The 18,972-nt window shown below is 36.0% G+C and overlaps 1 protein-coding gene across 1 annotated transcript; it reads left to right on the forward strand.

Moving 5' to 3' along the window:
- Positions 1–1,830: 1,830 nt before the first annotated feature.
- N7537_008444 (uncharacterized protein) lies at positions 1,831–2,367 on the forward strand (the record flags this gene model as incomplete). Its single annotated transcript, XM_056899499.1, has 1 exon — positions 1,831–2,367. The coding sequence occupies one exon, from the start codon at positions 1,831–1,833 to the stop codon at positions 2,365–2,367; it is 537 nt and encodes a 178-aa protein (XP_056751575.1).
- Between the last annotated feature and the right edge of the window lie 16,605 nt (positions 2,368–18,972).

An 18,972-nucleotide genomic window follows, 5' to 3' on the forward strand; every position in this document is an offset into this window, starting at 1 on the left:
GTGGACACAAGAAATCCGACAGATAATTTTCTCGCCCAAATCACAATTTGCCAAGTCCCGTACAAGCCGAGTTCCCAAAACGAGCTCAAATCTAGAGCAAGCACCATAATCACCGCGGATACCGACGACGGCTCTATTAACAAACTTGAGACAAGTGAACATGTCTTCTCCTGACCAAGAAATACAGTCTCCCGGACTGATGTCTGACCCTAAGTCTTCTTCTAGCGTTGCGCTTCCTGCTCAGGCTACCAGTGAAACATTTGCTACAACCAATGATGCCGTTGCCGAGAGAAATAGGCCTGCAAGACCTGTATTCGGCATACCCTTGGCCGAAGCGGTGCAACGCTATACACCCCCAGAGCGTCATATGCAACTGCCAGCTGTGGTATGTTGTTGTATACAATATCTCTGAGGGAAAAGAGCTGCCCTAGAGAAATTATTTCGCCTAAGTGGGCTCCCACGCGGTGATTAAAGCTTGGAAAGAACACTTCGATACTGAAAGCGACGTTGATTTGATGTCTCGAGACCAGCATTGCAATATTCAAGGTGTGGCCTCTCTCTTTAAGCAATAATTTCGAGAGCTTCCAATGTCAGTATTAACGCCAACGCCTAACTCGCATTTCCTCCGTGCATCTAGTATAGGTACCTTCAATTTTTTTTATTAAATCTGAAGTTTCCCTAACTTTTATCAGAACTCGATGATCACCAAGAGAGTTGCCCTTTAAACTCTCCACTGCACCGCTTACCGCGGCCGAAGCTAGATCTGTTATCAAATTTTCCCAGCCACCTCAATGCCTTCATATGGCCTGCCATCATTACAGACCACCCCAAAAGGCAATTCCAATCTATTAACAAAGTTTTAACGGGCGAAACTCTGTCACCCAGATAGGATCAAATTGGAAGCTTGCATGATTTGTACAACGAAATTCAACTTGCCTAAAGCGCTGTTCATGCGACTATAGGAGATTATCCCGATCTGCAATTCATATTAAATCATCTATATCCCAGTGCCAGTATAGGCAGCGCCAAAATAACAAACCCGTATCTTTGAATTACTTTTCACGAGACTTTTATTACCCCAATTCAATACACTACGATGGCATCAATCTTGTCTATTTAGTGAATCCACTTTGTTACTCTTTTACACGGAAGTCGTGCGATATGAGTGGTTCTCCCCCATTTTCTCAGTCTTACTATAATGCACTCGCCTAGTCGCCGTTAATTATCGAACGCTACAGCGGTGTCCGTATAACTAGTATATATTTACCATTCTGAGTTCTTGTTTAATTCTTTAACATACGATAGATTGACGAAGCTCTCATCTAACGTATCTTCCACACACAAAGAGCCGATGCGAATCATATAAACCATCACGACCATTGACCTATGCACTACTTTTCAAGGGCAATGATCTATCCCAAAATTTACGTTGTTAACTATTTTGACTTATTTCTACGTCACACGAAAGATATTCTTCAGCCCTTTCAACAAAGCAGACACAATGTCATCGAATTTAGAATATATATTGCTAACTATTTTGGGCTGGTCAAAGAGATTATAGAAAGTCTTTGTAAAGGAATTTGAATAATAAAGACTAAAGGCTTTGTCAATCTGCACTTAACAAAGGATTTATACAGACCCATTGTATAAACCACGACTCGATGGACTCGAGGGATGTATATAAGAATGATCCAATCTCGCTCGATTCAATCATCACAGCAGACAATTTTCACACTCAAACCATCATCGACATACTACTTCCATTACTCTAGAACTCCACTCATATCATTTTATAAATATCAATCCCTAGCAACCTTCCATATCGCAACCATGTCTAATCGAGGACTAGGCATAACCCTCGGTCCCCAGTCTAGCCGAGAACTAATCATCCGTCCCCAGGGACACACACATAGCACACCTCGTGAAAAGCGAAGGGACCGTGACGAGTATGAACTCTACGTTCAAATTTGTTATCCAGGGTCTGACGGTGTCACCATCCATTGGATGATTTCTATGAAGCATCTAGGTTCTGAGCGTTGCACCCGGCTCCATAGCACTGGCTACATGGGTGATCGTACATTGACTATCGAACCTAACATGAGATTTGATAGCCGGTCTGTCGAACACACACACTTTCTCGGTAAGATTGATAGAAGAGACAGAGACATTGTCGAGATAGAGGCTGAGAAGATTCCACTACAGAGCTGCCAACTCTGGGCTTGTTACCTGATGCTTAGACTTGAGCGCAAGGGACTGCTCGAACGGGGGACCTATAACCATTACATGCACTGTTATCCACATAGTCGTGTTGAGGATTATGGACCAGGACATGATGATGCATGCCCGGTTCATGGACATGGACGCTAACCATCGATTTTTCGCTCTTTTCATCCTCAGATTTGCCCTTTGTTTTTTTTTTTTGTTTTTTTTTTGCGTTGATTTTTGATATTAGTGCCTTTATGCAGGATCTGTATACACTTGTTGCTCTTCAAGGTAAATTTGCCAATAAGCCTACTCGAAACATATTTATTCCATCTACAACATACATGAGACGCTTTCACAAAGTAGTAAGTTTTCTGAGGACCGCGAATTTAAGTTTGAATTTGATACTGTAGATGGTGCATTTAAGAGCCCCAGATAGTTATATTGTTCAACTTGAGTTAACAAACACGTACGTCCAGTATAGCCGCGACATCGTGGCGGTTTAGGCAGTCATGATTTACTAGAGATGCTTTTTGCAAACATAATTTATGAGAACAAGTCTGGTCATCTATAACTGGGCAGATAAACATTAGCTAATGTAAAACGAAAAGCTTATACGCTACACAGTCCCGAGAGAAAAAAAAACCATCCACCAACTCAGCAAGCCTTCTGAAGGTAAAACAGGACCTTCATAACGCCTTATCATCACTTCATCCTAGTTCAAAGATTTGCGGCCACTTAGATCTCTGGCACCTCATAGGGCAAACAAACCAAGTAGTCACTTTTTGAAGATATTGCGAAATAGTAAAAGGCGATCTCCTAAATTCTTTCTAATCTCCTCCTTTAGTTCCTCTAGAAGGTCGAGATTTGATACAGTACCAGCATTCTAAAGTATAATGATCTCTACCTTTCTGTCTTTCGGATAGATATCTCTGTGCGTAGCATCCACATTGCCGGCTGTAATATCCGCGTCGGTCTGGACAATCTGTCTAGTGTAAGGTTTCCTCGCGTTGCGTATATTCATGTAGAGCTTGGTCAACGAGTAGCAGATCGGTCATTATAGTCTGGTCTATTCGAGCAAGGATATATCCGTATGCCAGAGCCCGGCGATCATCACACAAGCCTTAAGATCATAACACACGCAAATAACCACGGGAGGTCCTAGAACAGAGTCACCGAAAAATTCCGCTGAGTAGAAAGATTGGTGTGAGAGGGAGATATCCCTTGTTAGTAAGAAAACCAAAGGTTGAAGTAGGAAAAGATCTAAGATGGCAGAGGAATGATTCTTACAACCTCGTACTAACCTGTCTAGCGTTCTGAGATTCCAATTGGTCTACGAACCCATTTCAAGGTTCATATGTCCCACGATTCTAAAGAAGATCGAGGTCGGCTCCTAAAGTAAACTGCTAGAATGCTCCCTAACTATATACTCGTTTGTTAATTTCGACATAATTATCGACCCCATCCTTTAGTGACAGACTCACACCTCTTCCTAGTCAGAGCCGTGTGAACAGCTCAAAAGCATGTTCGGGAATCCCATAATCCTAGGCAATTCTTAGGCGGAATATGTTTCTCCTCGGAACCGGCCAAAAGTGTTCAAAAGTCCATAAGCGCTATACTTTCTCCACAGATCGTACTCTTATATAATCACGTTATAGCGAACTATAGTTAATTGAAGGGCTACCTTATAACCTAGGCTCTACGTAGGGATGCTAGTATAACTCGGCCTTTTATATTAAGGGATAACAGCCAAAGAGCAAGAGTAGCAGGTTAACCTACGGAGGTATGTGGCCTAATAATATCCCATTCCTACCAGGTGAGTGAGTGCCATCCTATATATAGCGCACTCACTCACGTTTCTTACCCGCTACGCTAAACTTAATAATTTTCTAAATCAATTGCATTGTATATTTCTCTCTAACATATCTATTAAATAGTTAAATATCTAGTAAACTCTAATATATATTAGTAGTATAAAATATTTTATTTTAATAAATTATTATATATTAGCCGCCTAGATTATATTCTATAGACTTTAGCTAGTAAATATAATATATTAGGTTATTACTAGAAAAAATAATTAAGAAAGGGCTTATTAATATAACTTTTATAAGTAGAAAGACCTATAAAAAGCTAGTATAAGAGGTAACGCCTATAAGGAGTAACGCTTATAAAGACTAATACTTATAAAAGGCCTATATAGGGTAACGCTTATATAGAAAATAGTATATAAGAAGTAACGCCTATAAAGAGCCTGTATACCCTAAACGATAGTATAAAAAGAGCGCTTAAAAGATATAACTAAGGGGTAATATTATTATATAACTTATTTATACTTTCGACCCTACTTTAATTATTCCGATAAATATTATTACTATACTAATATATTCTAGTATTTATACCTAGTACGTAATTAGTAACGCCGATAAGGCCGAAGAAGATAAGCCTTATAAAAAGAACCCTAGCGAGGGAGTAATATAAAGGAAATAAAGGGAAAGAAAGAATTATTTCTAAGAGATTCTCTATATAGGATTGATAAAGTAGAAGGAAAAAGGTATTTCTATAATATTATATTATATAAGATAGAAAAAGTAAAGAGTTTTCGATTATATAAAAGGTTCCCTATATAAAATATTTATTAAAACGGACTACTATATAAATTATTATAGAACCTATTACGCCTACGTTATATAAACCCTATTTTATCTAATTTAGCTTATAAGCCGGATTATTAGCTAAAATATTAAATTATAGGCTAGACTATTTATAGAAATCCTAAAACTCTCTCTATATTATAACGCGGTATAATTAATATCTAGATATCTATAATATATTAGTATATATATTATCTATAAAGACGATCTAATTATAGGATCTAAAATTATTTTCCTATTTATATACTTAATATAGCTAATATACGCCGAAGTCTACTTATATTTAATTATATAATTGAATAAAACTATTATAATAAAGAATTATCTCTACTAATTAAAAATATTATTATCTTAAAACTCTTTTTATACCCTCTATTTAATACTATTAGATTAAATAGCTTATTTTAAGGCCTTAATTAAAGTCCCTTAATAGATATACTAAGTTATAAGAGAAATAACTAAAGGTTCTCGAGATAAGCCTTTAAATCGGTAATCTTTCTACTTATAATTAGTATAGATTAGAGAATATATCTATTTAGTAGACTACCTTTTACTTCTTTATAATTTCTAGTATAGTTAGTATCTAAATAATTTTAATTATAAGATAAGAAAGGGTATTATATCGGTCTTCTAATCTATTAATATAGTCTTAAAGTTTAATAATAGATTTACTTAATATCTAAATATTATATTATAGTATCGGATTAGATAATAACTTAGCGAGTATATTAATCGCTTTCGCTTTCTCTTCGATTAGAGCTAGTAAGCTAAATAAAAATAAGTCTAGATATTTATATAGCTCTAGATATTTATCTAAAATTTAGTCTTATAAAAATATTTTATTATTATCCAAAGTATACTAAAGATTAGGGAACTTATTTTAATATTCGCCCTATCTAAGAAATTTATTAAAATCTATAGATTCTATATTAGTAATTATATACGATAAAAAATAATATAGTTAGCTAAATTTATCTTATTACTCTTATATAATCTATTTAATAACTAATATTTAATTAATACTTATTCTTAGTATAACGCTTATATATAATTATATATTTAGGAATTTTTATTTCAAAAGAAATATTATATTAGCGAGACGCTTTTATCTTAGATTATTTATTTCTTTTAAGCTAAATATATCTATATTATTATAAAGCTACCTTAATAACCGCTAAATTAAACGCTTTAGATTATAATAAATAATAGTATAAAAAGAACGAATAACTTCTAATTATCTTTAAATAGCTAGATAGATTTTTAGAATTAGAAATTATATTTAGATTTAACGAAAATATCTAAAGAGACTAATATAGAATTATATTAGCTTTAGAGAATAAGTAGCGATAACTATAAAAAACCTACTTATAAAATAATATTATCCTATATTAAATTATTATTTCTAATTATAGTATAGCTTAGTCGATCTTTCTTATATCTTTTTAGAGTAAAGGTAGTAACTTAAGGGATAATAAAGGATTAAAAAATAATCTATATAGAATAAGATTTTATATTATATAAAGATTAATATATATATTTATAATTTAACCTTTATTTCTCTATAGTTCTAAGTAGTTATAACTATTTAACCCCTTTCTTACTAAGTATTTTATAGAATTTATATTTCCTAAATTAATCCCTCTAAATTAATCTATTATAATAGAAAACTAAGTGTTAAGATATAATCAGACATAAGGCTATTCCTAGATTAGTGCCTTAGGCCTATAGGAGGTTTGACCTCTCCAGAGGGGGATCGCCCGCGTTTCCCTATCTTTCCGAGAAGGGTTCCCTATAAGAACGGGACCCCGCTCTACGTATTATATTTCCTCCCGCTATTAATAAAGGGAGACTATATATAAATTAGGCTATATAGAGGAAACCTAACGGTTCTTTAAGAAACAGTCTTTGACTTTTAGAACTACCTATCTTGTTACCTTCTCCTACCTGATTGACAGGCACCTACCCTGACTTATAGAGTATCTTTTAACACTAAGCTATATATATATATATATAATTTTATAGCTAATTAAATTCCCTATTAATAAGTTAAAGTAAACTCTAAAAATATTATTATTCCTTTAAATATTACATATTAGTTCTTCTAACGTAAGTAGATACTTACTTAATTATAAATCTTTAAAAGTATAATTTATCTTTAAGAGCTTACTATATACTTTAAAATAAGGAATATAATATATTATTATTTAAAAAAATACCCTATTTATATACTATAACTAATTATATATAGACTACTTAAACCTTTTCGAGGCTTATAAGTATCTTAAGAAGTAAATTAATTATACTAGATTTATAAATCTCTCTCTAAAAAAGCGCCTTATATCTATAGGTATTATTATCGAGAGAGTATAATATTTTCTTCTAACAATCTTTTATTAAGAATATTTTATACTCTCTATATACTTAAATTTATATAATTATTCTTATTTTTAGTTATATAATTATAATATATATTTACTTCTTAAAATATAATATAAATTAAACAAAATTTATCTAATAATATACCTATTTCTTATTATTAATTTAAGAATATGTTACGCACTAGCTAACTGGTCACAGTTAGGTTAGATGGGTTCAGGGTATACTTGCCTTAATACTCCTCGAATGGTCCAACGTCAATGATCGGGTCTCAACTGAGCTAATGCCGCGCAGGGCCTTACTATAGCCTAAGTCCTTTTAAGCGATCAAGGAACTGATACTAGGTAGAGCGCCGAGTAGATCTATACTAGGGTATTGGTCTGCTCGTAAGTGTTGTCAAGTTATAATCAAGTAAAGAGTCACAGTAATCCAAAAGGTAAACATAAGTAATAATATATAATTGAAGACGAAGAACTAAACTAAGTATATAAGGGAGTGTCCTTATATATCCTTCGTTTCCTACTCCCTAATATACTTCTAGAGTATATTCGGGAGTCACCGTATACTTCTACGTATACTCCTAGAGTCGACGTAGGAGTTACAGTTACGTAATCTAGGCGGTTATAGGTACTCGGTATTATTATATAGTAGAATTGCTATTTGCCCTATAAGGGCCGGTAATAGCTACCTTCTAGTAGAACCCCTTCCTACCGGATACGCCGTACGTAATCTCGATCTATTAGCTCTCGATAGCCTATTAGTATACCTATAGGTCACTACTAATTAGTAACGGATAGGTCCGTAATATTACCTCCCCTCTTCCTAGGAGTTTCGTCCCCGAGACTTATAAAGCTACGGTCCCCTCCTTCTAGTAAGTAATACCGTTTGTTTTCTTTTTATTTTTCTTTTCCTTAACTATATACCCGTCGTATTATACTAGTTAATAACGAAACCTATAAAAAGAATAGACTTACTTAATATAACAAAATATTATAAAACGGTTCGGTTACTAATATCTCTTATAAATTCTATTCTTCTCGCTTTATTAATTATATAATAGACCCGAAGAGTTATAACTATACTAAGTATACTCGTCGCGGTCGTTATTACGTACGATAGTTCTATAGTAATAAGGAATAGCAGCGCGTTCTTCGCGAGTCTACGAAAATTGATATAGAGATCGAAGAGATCGAGAAGTAGTAAATAAAGTTAATAGTAAAAATACTTCGTCTTAAGAAGTAACGTTAAATATTTAAAAATCGGAGTAGTAAGATATTAAATTATAACTCCTTCGTAATAGAGTAGTTAGATACTAAGGATCCTCCTAGTACTAAGGACCTCGCTAAGCTAGATCGTCTCGCCGATAAGTACGATACTTAGGTTCTTACCGCTATATTAGAGAATCCTACTCTGACTTAAATATTTAGTCTCTTATCCCCTTCCGTCCTAGAGGGGATAGACTTATCTTTCCTCGTTAGCGATTCTTCTATACCTTCCGCTACGCAGGGGTCCTTTTCGCCTATTAATAATACTACTAAACGAGCTAGTAGCAGCCCCTTAGGTTCTAGATAGGTTCCTATATATTTTCTAAGGTAGGATACCCTTTCTACTAAACTAGGAGTTATTACTAACTATTATACTACCTATCCGATAGGATTCGTTCGACTTTATATTCGTCTTCGGTTTCCTCGATTTCTATATTAGTTATAATTTCGGCGTTGTCTAGTGCTAGTTCGAGTAACGAGATATAAAATACTATATAGAGTTTTTATATACTTTCGGGTAGCTTTAAGCGATAATTTACTAGTCCTAATTTTTCTTTAATTTTAAACGGTCCTAGTCGTAGGTAGTCTAATTTATTACTAGGTCGCTTAGTTTTAATATTACGTCGTAATAGGTAAACCTTTTCTCCCTCCTTAAGGTTAGGTCCCTCTCTATAGTAGTCGTCGTAATATTTCTTTATACATAGATTAATAAAGTCAATATCTCTAGCTAGTTACGTATATAACTTTCTTAGTCCGCTAGCCTTTAGTCTCGCTAATTCTACTACGGCTATCTTATTAATTAGTTCTCTAAATACTATTAGGTTATATCTATAATTCGTAAAGAATAGTGTTTCTCTAGTCGTAGAGTACGCTATATTATTATATACTAGCTATACCGTTAGTAATAGTCCTACCTAGTTATCTTACTAGTAGTTTATATAGTATCGTAGGTACTATTTTACTATCTAATTTACTCTTTCTATCTAACCGTTAGTCTACGGGTAGTATACGGTAGAGAGTCTAAGCTTAATACCTATCTAGTCTATAAAAGACTTCTATATATTCGATATAAATAGTTTATCTCTATCCGATATAATCTTACTCGGTATCCCGTAGTTTATAACTATATATCGAAGTATAATATTCGCTATTTAATTAGTATTAATAGTTTCTATAGTCGGAATTATATAGGCGTACTTAGTAAGCCTATCGGCTATAACTATTATTATATCGTATCTATCTAAAACTAGTAACTTTGTAATAAAGTCTATCGTGATCTATTCCTACGGCTAGGTTAGCGTCTTAGATAACTATAGTTCTCCGTAAGGTACGTATTATATAGGTTTATTTCGTTAGTATATATCGTAAACGCGGATATAGAATCGAACCTTTCGCTATATATTTGGAAAATAATAGTTTCGCGTAATATATTCGATAGTTTTTTCTACTCCTATATATCTATATAAGATATTATCGTAGTATCGACGTATAACCTCTTCTCTTAGCTTACTTAGGATATATATCAATCTATATATATAGAGTAATCCTTAGTCGTTCTTAGTAAGTTTTCTACCCTTCTCGATAAGTTAATTAATCGTATCCTCCTCTAATATATCTTTAATTTTCTATAAGAAGTCGTTATCCTTAACTTCTATCGTTACGGCTAGTAACTATTTGTTATACGAGATAGTACTATTAGAGTTTTATCTTAATATAGTAGGATCCGCTACCTTAGTTCCTAATTCGTAATCTAGTCGTCTACTTAAAGCGTCGGCTTATCCGTTTTCTATTCCTTTATAATATTCGATTTTAAAATCGTATTATATAAGGGTTTCGGCCTATCGCGCTTATCGTCTTATTAACTTCTTCGTTATAGTAAAGAATATAAGATTCTTATAATCGGTCTTAACCGTTACCGTATACTTTACTCCTTCTAGATATACTCTCTAGACTTAGAACGCTAATACTATAGCTAATAGTTCTTTATTATATATATCGTAATTAAGTTCTACTAGAACTATTTTCCTCGACTAAAATATAACTAGTCGGTACTTACTATTAGTTCCTAGTTACGTTAGTCTTACTCCTAGAGTATAGTCTAATATATCGGTTTCTATAATAATTAGTCGGTCGTAGCTAAACGTAGCTATAATTATTCTTTTATTAAAGAGTTCCTTAAGGTCCTAGAACGATTTATCTACTACCTTATCCTATATAAATTTCTAATCTTTTTTAGTAAGATAGTAGAGTCCTAATACGACTCCGGCGTATCTATCGATAATCTTCCGATAATAGTTAGCTAGACTAAGAAATTGTTATACTTCCTTTATATTTTTAGGTATCGGCTATTCTATAATACTTTTAACCTTATCTTCTTCTATCCTTAGTCCTTTAGGGGTAATATAGTATCCGAGGAAAGTCGTTTCCTAAATATAGAATTCGTATTTCTTTAGTTTAAGAGTAACTTCTACTTCTCTTAGCTTCTATAATATAAGTCTATTATATTTAATATAATCTTCGAGTATTTCTAAGAAGACTAAAATATTATCTAGATACGCAATAACGAAGATATCTAAATATTCCTCGATCGCTTTAAAGATAAAGCGTTAGAATATTACTAATACGTTAATAAGGCCGAAAGGTATAACCTTATATTCGTAATATCCGAACTTAGTTCTAAATACCGTTTTCTATTTATAGCCTAGCTTAATCCTAATATAATAGTAGGTATTAGTAATATTATACTTCGAAAAGTACTTAGTATATCTAATCCTATCTTATATTTTATTAATTAAAGGTAGTAGGTATCAATCCTTAATAATAATCGAATTTAAATATCGGTAATCTATATAAAGTCGAAGACTCCTATCCTTCTTTAGTACGAAGATAATAGGATATCTAGCTACTAACTTCGAGACTTAGATATATCCTTTTTATAGGTTCTCTTTAATATATTCCTTAAATATATCGGACTCCTTCTATAATAACTAATAGATAGGTATAAAAGTTAGTTTAGTATCTTCTATAATATTAATCTCGTAATTAAAGGATCTATATTTTAGTAATACTCTATCGGCCGGTACTATAAAAATATCTATAAACTCCTAGTATTCCTCCGGAATCCTAGGTTCGTCGCTAGTTATATATAGCTTCTTATATTTAATTATTATATAGTCCTTTAACTTCTAGTCGGATATATCTAGCGATTATTCTATAGTATCTAGGGCGACGCTTATAACTAATACTCTAGTCCTTTTACTTCGGGACTACTTACTACGCTCGTTTCTTTAGATAGACTTCTATCGACGTATCTTATATTTGTCGTATATTTCTATATATATATATCTATCGAATAAGATATATCCCGATTACTAATCGATACTCGGGTTATACTTCTTAAGCTATAGAATACCTAAAATAATATCGTAGTCTCCCGTTTTTAAGATATTAAACTATATTAATTCTAGGTATCTATAGATAGATATAGATAATATAATAGTTTCCTCGCTAACTCCTCCTAAGAGTACTTCCCCGTCGAGTCCTACGACTAGTATTATATATAGTAGGGGCTCGGTCGTAACTTATCGATCTTCCTTAAACCTTAGGTTTATAAAGTTATTAGTAGCTCCTAAGTCGATAAGAGTCTATACCTTCCCTATAGGTAGGATCGTATATAACTTAATATATATTCCTAACGTTATTGCCGCTAGATATATTATTAGTCGACCCTTATAGTCGTATATCTAGCGCCTATTATACTAAATTCCTTAGTATCCTTTCGTCTATTATAGCTTCTTTATCTACCGTAGTGGTTTCGGTTCGATACTGTAATCTAACTTTACTAACCTATAAATGGTATACGTTTCGTTGTAGTATATAATACTAGCTATCTTACTATATCCTAGGTATCGCGTATATCCTTTATACGCGTAAGTAGAATTTTCGTAAGGGTATCCTACTAGGTCGTCGCCTTCCTTAATTGCGTTAATAAAGTACTGGTCTAGTCTGCTAGGTATTACGGACCTATCCGTCACCAATCAGTGGCGATCTACTAGGCATACCAATGGGCTATCGAGAGCCAACTAGCAAGATCTATCAGTAGGTCACGTACAAGCTCACTAAGCAAGAGTATGATCCGCCCTAAGCGGATCTACCCCGCAGAGGATTTCCGATATATAGGTTGCTCTACGTACTAGATAACCGCTACTTAGTATCACGTGATTATATAGGTAGTAGAAGGGTAGTAAGTAGATTAGTAGAATCCGCTAAGGCGATTCTACTATTCTACTATCTACTATTCTATATAGGAAGAACTTAGGGATATATAAGGACACTTATTTATATATCTAGTTTAGTTCTTTATCTTTAATCATATATTGTTACTTATATTTACCTTTTAGATTACTATGACTCTTTACTTGATTATAACTTGATAATACTTACGAGTAGACTAATACCCTAGTATAGATCTACTCGGCGCTCTACCTAGTATCAGTTCCTTAATCGCTTAAAAGGACTTAGGCTACTATAAGACCCTACGCGGTAATAGCTTAGTTGAGACCGGATTATTAACGTTAGACTATTCGAGGAGTATTAAGGCAAGTATACCCTAAACCTATCTAACCTAACTATGACTAGTTAGCTAGTACGTAATATATTAAAGACCGTCTCGAATCAAGTTTCGAGTTATAATAAGATAATATAGTTAACGAATCGACTACCGGCAACGGTACTTCTATACGAAGCAACGTACCTAGCCCTTAGTAAATAGCTAAGATAATCTAATAACTATAGGAGCAAATCTTAACCCTAGAGAACTAACGTCCGGTCTCTATAGTAAAGATTCCGTAACCTAAGTTCTTTAATAGAATACGATCTAAGCTTCGATCGTTCTTTACTTAACTAGATACGAACTAACGGGTTAACCGATCTAAGCTATCTATAGAAGCCGATAAGGTTATTGTTAAAAGATACTCTATAAGTCAGGGTAGGTGCCTGTCAATCAGGTAGGAGAAGGTAACAAGATAGGTGGTTCCCAGAAGTCAAAGACTATTTCTTAAAGAGCCGTTAGGCTTCCTTTATATAGTCCAATTTATATACAGTCTCCCTATATTAATAGCGGGAGGAAATGTGACACGTAAAGCGGGGTCTCGTTCCTATAGGGAACCCTTCTCGGAAGGGTATAGAAACATAGGCGATCCCCCTCCGGAGAGGTTAAACCTCCTATAGGCCTAAGGTACTAATCTAGGAATGGCCTCACGTCTAATTATATCATAACAAATCATCCCTCCTTTAAGAATCGCGTGCCCTTACACGGGGTGACAGGTAATTAGGGGGAAGTATATGATAGGGTAAACGATATAAAATAGGTAGGAGCGTAAGGTAGGCAAATAAAGTAAGATCTCGCCTATAAGAATAGGGGACGTGTCCCTTTGTTATAATCCTATAGCCTCTCTTCGTTTCACTTCTACTCTTTGTATCTCACTTCCCTCCCTTTCCCTTTATTAGAATCGTCGTTTCGTTAGCTCTTCTTCGGTTTCGAGGTACCGGAAATATTACGATACCTCGACGAAACCCCGTACGTAATACCCGCCCTCTTTTAGAGGCCCTAGTTCGTGTTAAGATCCTCTAGTATATGCACTGCCTACGTACCGTAATCGCCGAGTAGAAGGAGGACTAGACTCGCCCTTTTAAGATTAACTGCGTAATAGACGCTAAGGCTTCTGTCGCGTATAAGTAGTGTTCTAGCCGCGCTTCGATATATATTCTTATAGGTTTCGCTAAGTTTTATATATAGGGGTAGCGGCTAACAATTCTTAGGCCGCGACCGCGGTACTCGACGACTATTAGGACCTAAGTAACGTACTAGCGTAGGCCTATAAGGTATTCTAGCTAGACTAGGTTGATGTTGATAGTACTAAGGAGGATAGTAGCGAGCTAGAATAGCCGTTTTCTATAGAGACCCGTCAAGTGGTCGCCGAGAAGATAATAGAGCTCTGTAAGTCCTTCGACGCCTCGGAGTAGGCTTACTATAAGGAGTATAGGTTAACCGGCAATAAGGCCTAGGTCAAGGTATATAATAAGGTGGTTTTAAGTAAGGTTTTCGGCGTTCTCTAACCATGGTTTCGGTAGTAAACCCGGGCCGACTATAATATATTTCTAGTAGGCCGTCGATCCGTGCTCCCTCCTATCGCCGCCCCTAATTTCTTTAATACCCGGGAGTAGAGAGTAGCCCGTTTTTCGAAGGGACTTATACGTCTTTTGCTTAGAGATAAGGGATACGTTTTATAGACCCTAGCGAAGCGGGTGTTTTACGAAGGTATTTCGGCGGAGGTTCGCGAGGCTTAAGATACCCTAGACTCTGATGCGGATGACAATACTTCTATCGGGGGTAATGAGATAGAGGAGCGGACTATGATAGATTTCCCTATTCCCTTAGAGGAGATTTGAGAGTAGGCCCGGTTGTGTTTTTAGATACTTTTATTATACTACTATTTCGGCGTCTCCTTTCCTACTTGTTAGCCGGGTTTCCCTTGTCTTTCGGGGTAGTTTCGCTGTCCTTTCGTAGTAACTAAGGGTTTTTTTCCTTTTTCCGCTTCTAGTAAGAGTGTATTGCTTTAGTTATATTTTCTATATCTCCCTAGGGAACCTATTAGTTATATTCCGAGGGCTATCCTTTCTATTTGATAAGGAAGTGTTTTTCGTCCTCAATTTATTTTTTATCACGTACTTCTTCGACCTTATATTCCTCTTCGTCTTCTAAGTTAGGTATCGGTAGGGATTCGCTACCCTTTCTAGGTAGTTTTCTCTATGGTTCGAGGAGGGTTATATAGAAGATATTATAGATTCGATTATATTATTAAGGTAAGCTTAGGCGGTAAGTTTATTTTCCGATAGCCTATAAGACGCGAAAAGGGCCGATAAAGCGGGGTACTAATTTTCTGCTCCCTTTTAATCTAAGGTTTTTTGTTAATAGGCTAATAAGATCTCCCTTTTTAAATTGTATCGGAACGTGGTCCTTATTATAATATTTTACTATAGTTTCGTTTGCCTTTCGCTAGTATTCCTATAGTTTCTAGCGGAGGTTTTCTAATTTCTTAACTCGCGCGGACGCCGCTAGGACCTCTCTATAGGGAGTTTCGCCCTCAAAACGTTGCCGGAAGTCGGGTAAGTATCCTAGTAGGGCCTAAAATAGAGATATACTAGTTATTATGTTAATAGCGTTATTATATACGAATTCGGTAGATCTTAGTAAAAAAGCCTATAAGACTTACTTATCGTCTATAAAATACCGGAGGTAATATTTAAGGGTTTAGTTTATACGTTCCGTTTGCCTATCGGTTTACGGGTAAAACGCTATCGAAAGCCTAAGGCGTATTTGTGATAGGTAGTATAGTTTTGACTAGAACTTACTCGTAAATAGTGATCTACGGTCGGATACGATACCCTTAAGGGGTCCGAAGCGTAGTTTAACGTGGTTATAGAATAGTTCGGCGAGGTCTCTAGTAGTGATCGTTAATAAAATGGGGAGGAATAGCGACTATTTCGTGAACCTATTAACGATAACGAGAATCGCGTCGACTAATCTATCCTCGAATATTACTAGTAGTAGGCCTATCACAAAATCTATCGAAATTTCTGTAAAGGGTTATAAGGGGATTAGTAATAGTTAGAGCTCCCCGTATAGCTTATACGTTCTTACTGTAACGCCTTGGTAGATCTAATAATTCCTTACGTATTCGGCAACGTCTAGGTAGAGGTTCGGCTAGTAGTATTTCCTTTTTATTAGCTTAAGTATTCTTATATACCTAAAATAGCCGGCTAGGGGGTTATTATAGTGAATACTTAATAGTTTAGTTCTTAAATTGCTCCCCGCGGGGATATAAATACGTTTCTTAAATCGCAAAAGGCCCTCGGGCCTAATACTCCAGCCCTTTAACCCCAGAGTCGACGACTTTATGGCGGTCTTTCGGCGCTAAGTCTCTAGGTCTTCGCCCTAAAGTTGCCTAATAAGCTCCTTAAGGTCTATACCTACCTTAGTAAGGTATACCTACTCGGAGGCGTAAGCTAGCCCGACCTACGCGTTAGGGAGACGGCGCGTACGCCCGAGCTCCCCTCTAATCGATTATACTAATCGATTCGTCCCTATCTTTATTCTCCTCGAAGTATAGGATATTTAAGGTAAGCGTACTTACAGTCAGCGACTAGACTATAATAGAACGGTGATTAGTCGTCTATAATTCGCTAGCTATTCGGCGGCTTAACAGCGATATCAGGTCAACCTCATAGTCACTCGGTAGCTAGCGCCGAGAGGGTCTATCCGCGGGATTACTCTTCCTAGCGCGATATCTTATTATAAAATCAAACGGAGTAAGGGCTAAGCACTATTATACTTGCCTACCGTTAAGCTTTAGCTATTTTATAAAAGCCTAAAGGTTCGAATAATCCGAAAACACTTTAATTAGGTAAGTACTCCCCTCGAGGTAGTATCGCTAGTGTTTAAACGAGTATACGATAGCGAATAGCTCCTAATCCGGTATTCTATAGAGGGTCTCCGCCCTACTAAACTTCCGCGACTAGAAAGCTACTAGATACTATACCCTATTCTCGTTCGGTTAGGAGAGAATCCCGGCTATAGCGCTATCCGACGCATCTATTTCTAGCCGAATCGGCCCTAACGGGTCGAAGTATCGGAGGAGAGGCGCTGACTAAAAGGCGGCGATTAGGCGGCGAAAGGCCACCTTCTCGCCAAGTATTAGGTTAACCTAGCCTAGCTTTTGTCTATCTTTACTACCTTTTAATAAGGCCGTAAGCGGCAATATAATTCGGGAGTAATCCCTAATAAACCTATAATAGAAATTATAAAATCCTAGGAATACCTAGATATCCTAGTAGGACTTAGGAATCTCCTATAAAGCGATATTGGTAACCCGGCGAGGGTCTATCGAAACGCCCCTTAGGGATATAATAAACCCTAAGAAGTCGACTTAGTCTTAGTAGAAGGCGTACTTACTAAGCTTAGCGTAGAGGCCTACTTTCTATAGTCGTTTTATTACCTAGTAGAGGTGATTTGTATATAATTCCCGGTCTAGGGAGAATATAAGGATATCATCGAGGTACGCTACCGAAAAGGTATCGAGAACGTTATAAAGCGCTGTATAAATATAGTTTTAAAAGGTTGCCGGAGCGTTTATAAGACCGAAGGGTATAACTATATATTCGTAGTATCCGTAGCGGGTTCGGAATACGGTTTTCTACTTATCGCCCTCTTTAATACGGATTCGGTAGTAGGCGTCTTGAATGTCGATCTTACTAAAGACCTTAGAGCCGGAAAGCCGGTCTAAAATCTCCGAAATAAGAGGTAACGGGTACCGATTTTTTATCGAAACCTTATTAAGTCCCCGGTAGTCGATATAGAGCCGTAGGCTCCCGTCGGACTTCGGTACGAATAAGATAGGGGCCCCGGTAGGGCTCTTAGATTCGCGGATTCGACTATTCTAGAGGTTTTCGTCGAGGTATTTTCGTAGCTCTATAAGCTCCTTTTATAATAGGGGGTATATAGGACCGAACGGAACCCTTACCCCTAGAGTTAGGTCGATAGTATAGTCGTACTTATTCGAGGAAGGTAAGGTTTTCGAGTTTTAGGATAAGAAGAAGTCTCGGAACTATACTAGTTCGGTAGGTAATTGGTAGTATTCCGGCGATACTTCGGCGGTATTACGGTTAATAGGTAGCTATACTTCTTCGGGTAGTTTGACTATAGCGAAGATGTACGTAAGGTTGCGGATTTCCTTAGTAAAGTGGGCTAGAGGTAGTATTTCGATAGAAGGTATCCTAAACTACTAGAGGCTACTTCGTCCTACGATATAGATATTAAGGTCGTAAATTGTTATTATAGAGAGAAGGATAGGGCTTCCGGAGAGTCGGGGGTCTCGGTCGATTGCTATATAGGCGCGGGTGAATCGATAGGTAGTACCCCTTAAATCGGTGGCTTTTAGTAGGATAGTCTATACCCCGTAAGTCGGTGTTATCCTTTAGTTGATAGCGTGAAGGAGAGGCGCGGTAAGTTTCGCTTAGTTGAGTTTGTGCCTCTTAACGAATTAGAAGCTTATAAGGTCAACTTTAGCTCTACTATTAAGATCCGCGTAGGTTTCGAGGTCGTTCCGGGCGGTAATCGGAAGGTAAAGCCGAGTTCTAGTTCCTACTATAGGAAAAGACGGAGGTATAGGAGTTACTCCGTCTCGCTATCGTTTCCCTATAGGGCTGACTGTACTATTATGGTTGTTTGGCCCTTAGAAGGGGTTAGGTATTTGTTAGAGTAGTGCTTTTCGCTCCTATAATTAAAGCATTAGTTGCGTTTCCCGTTGTCCCCGATAGGATTTAGGCGCCTATCTGATAGTATATCCTTATCTTCCTTAGATTTTGATTTTCCTATAAATCGGGGCTTCTAGGAATTTCGATCGGAGTTTCTTTTC

This window comes from Penicillium hordei, assembly GCF_028827395.1.
Source record: "Penicillium hordei strain IBT 12815 chromosome Unknown utg000004l_segment0_segment0, whole genome shotgun sequence".
Lineage (NCBI taxonomy): Eukaryota > Fungi > Ascomycota > Eurotiomycetes > Eurotiales > Aspergillaceae > Penicillium > Penicillium hordei.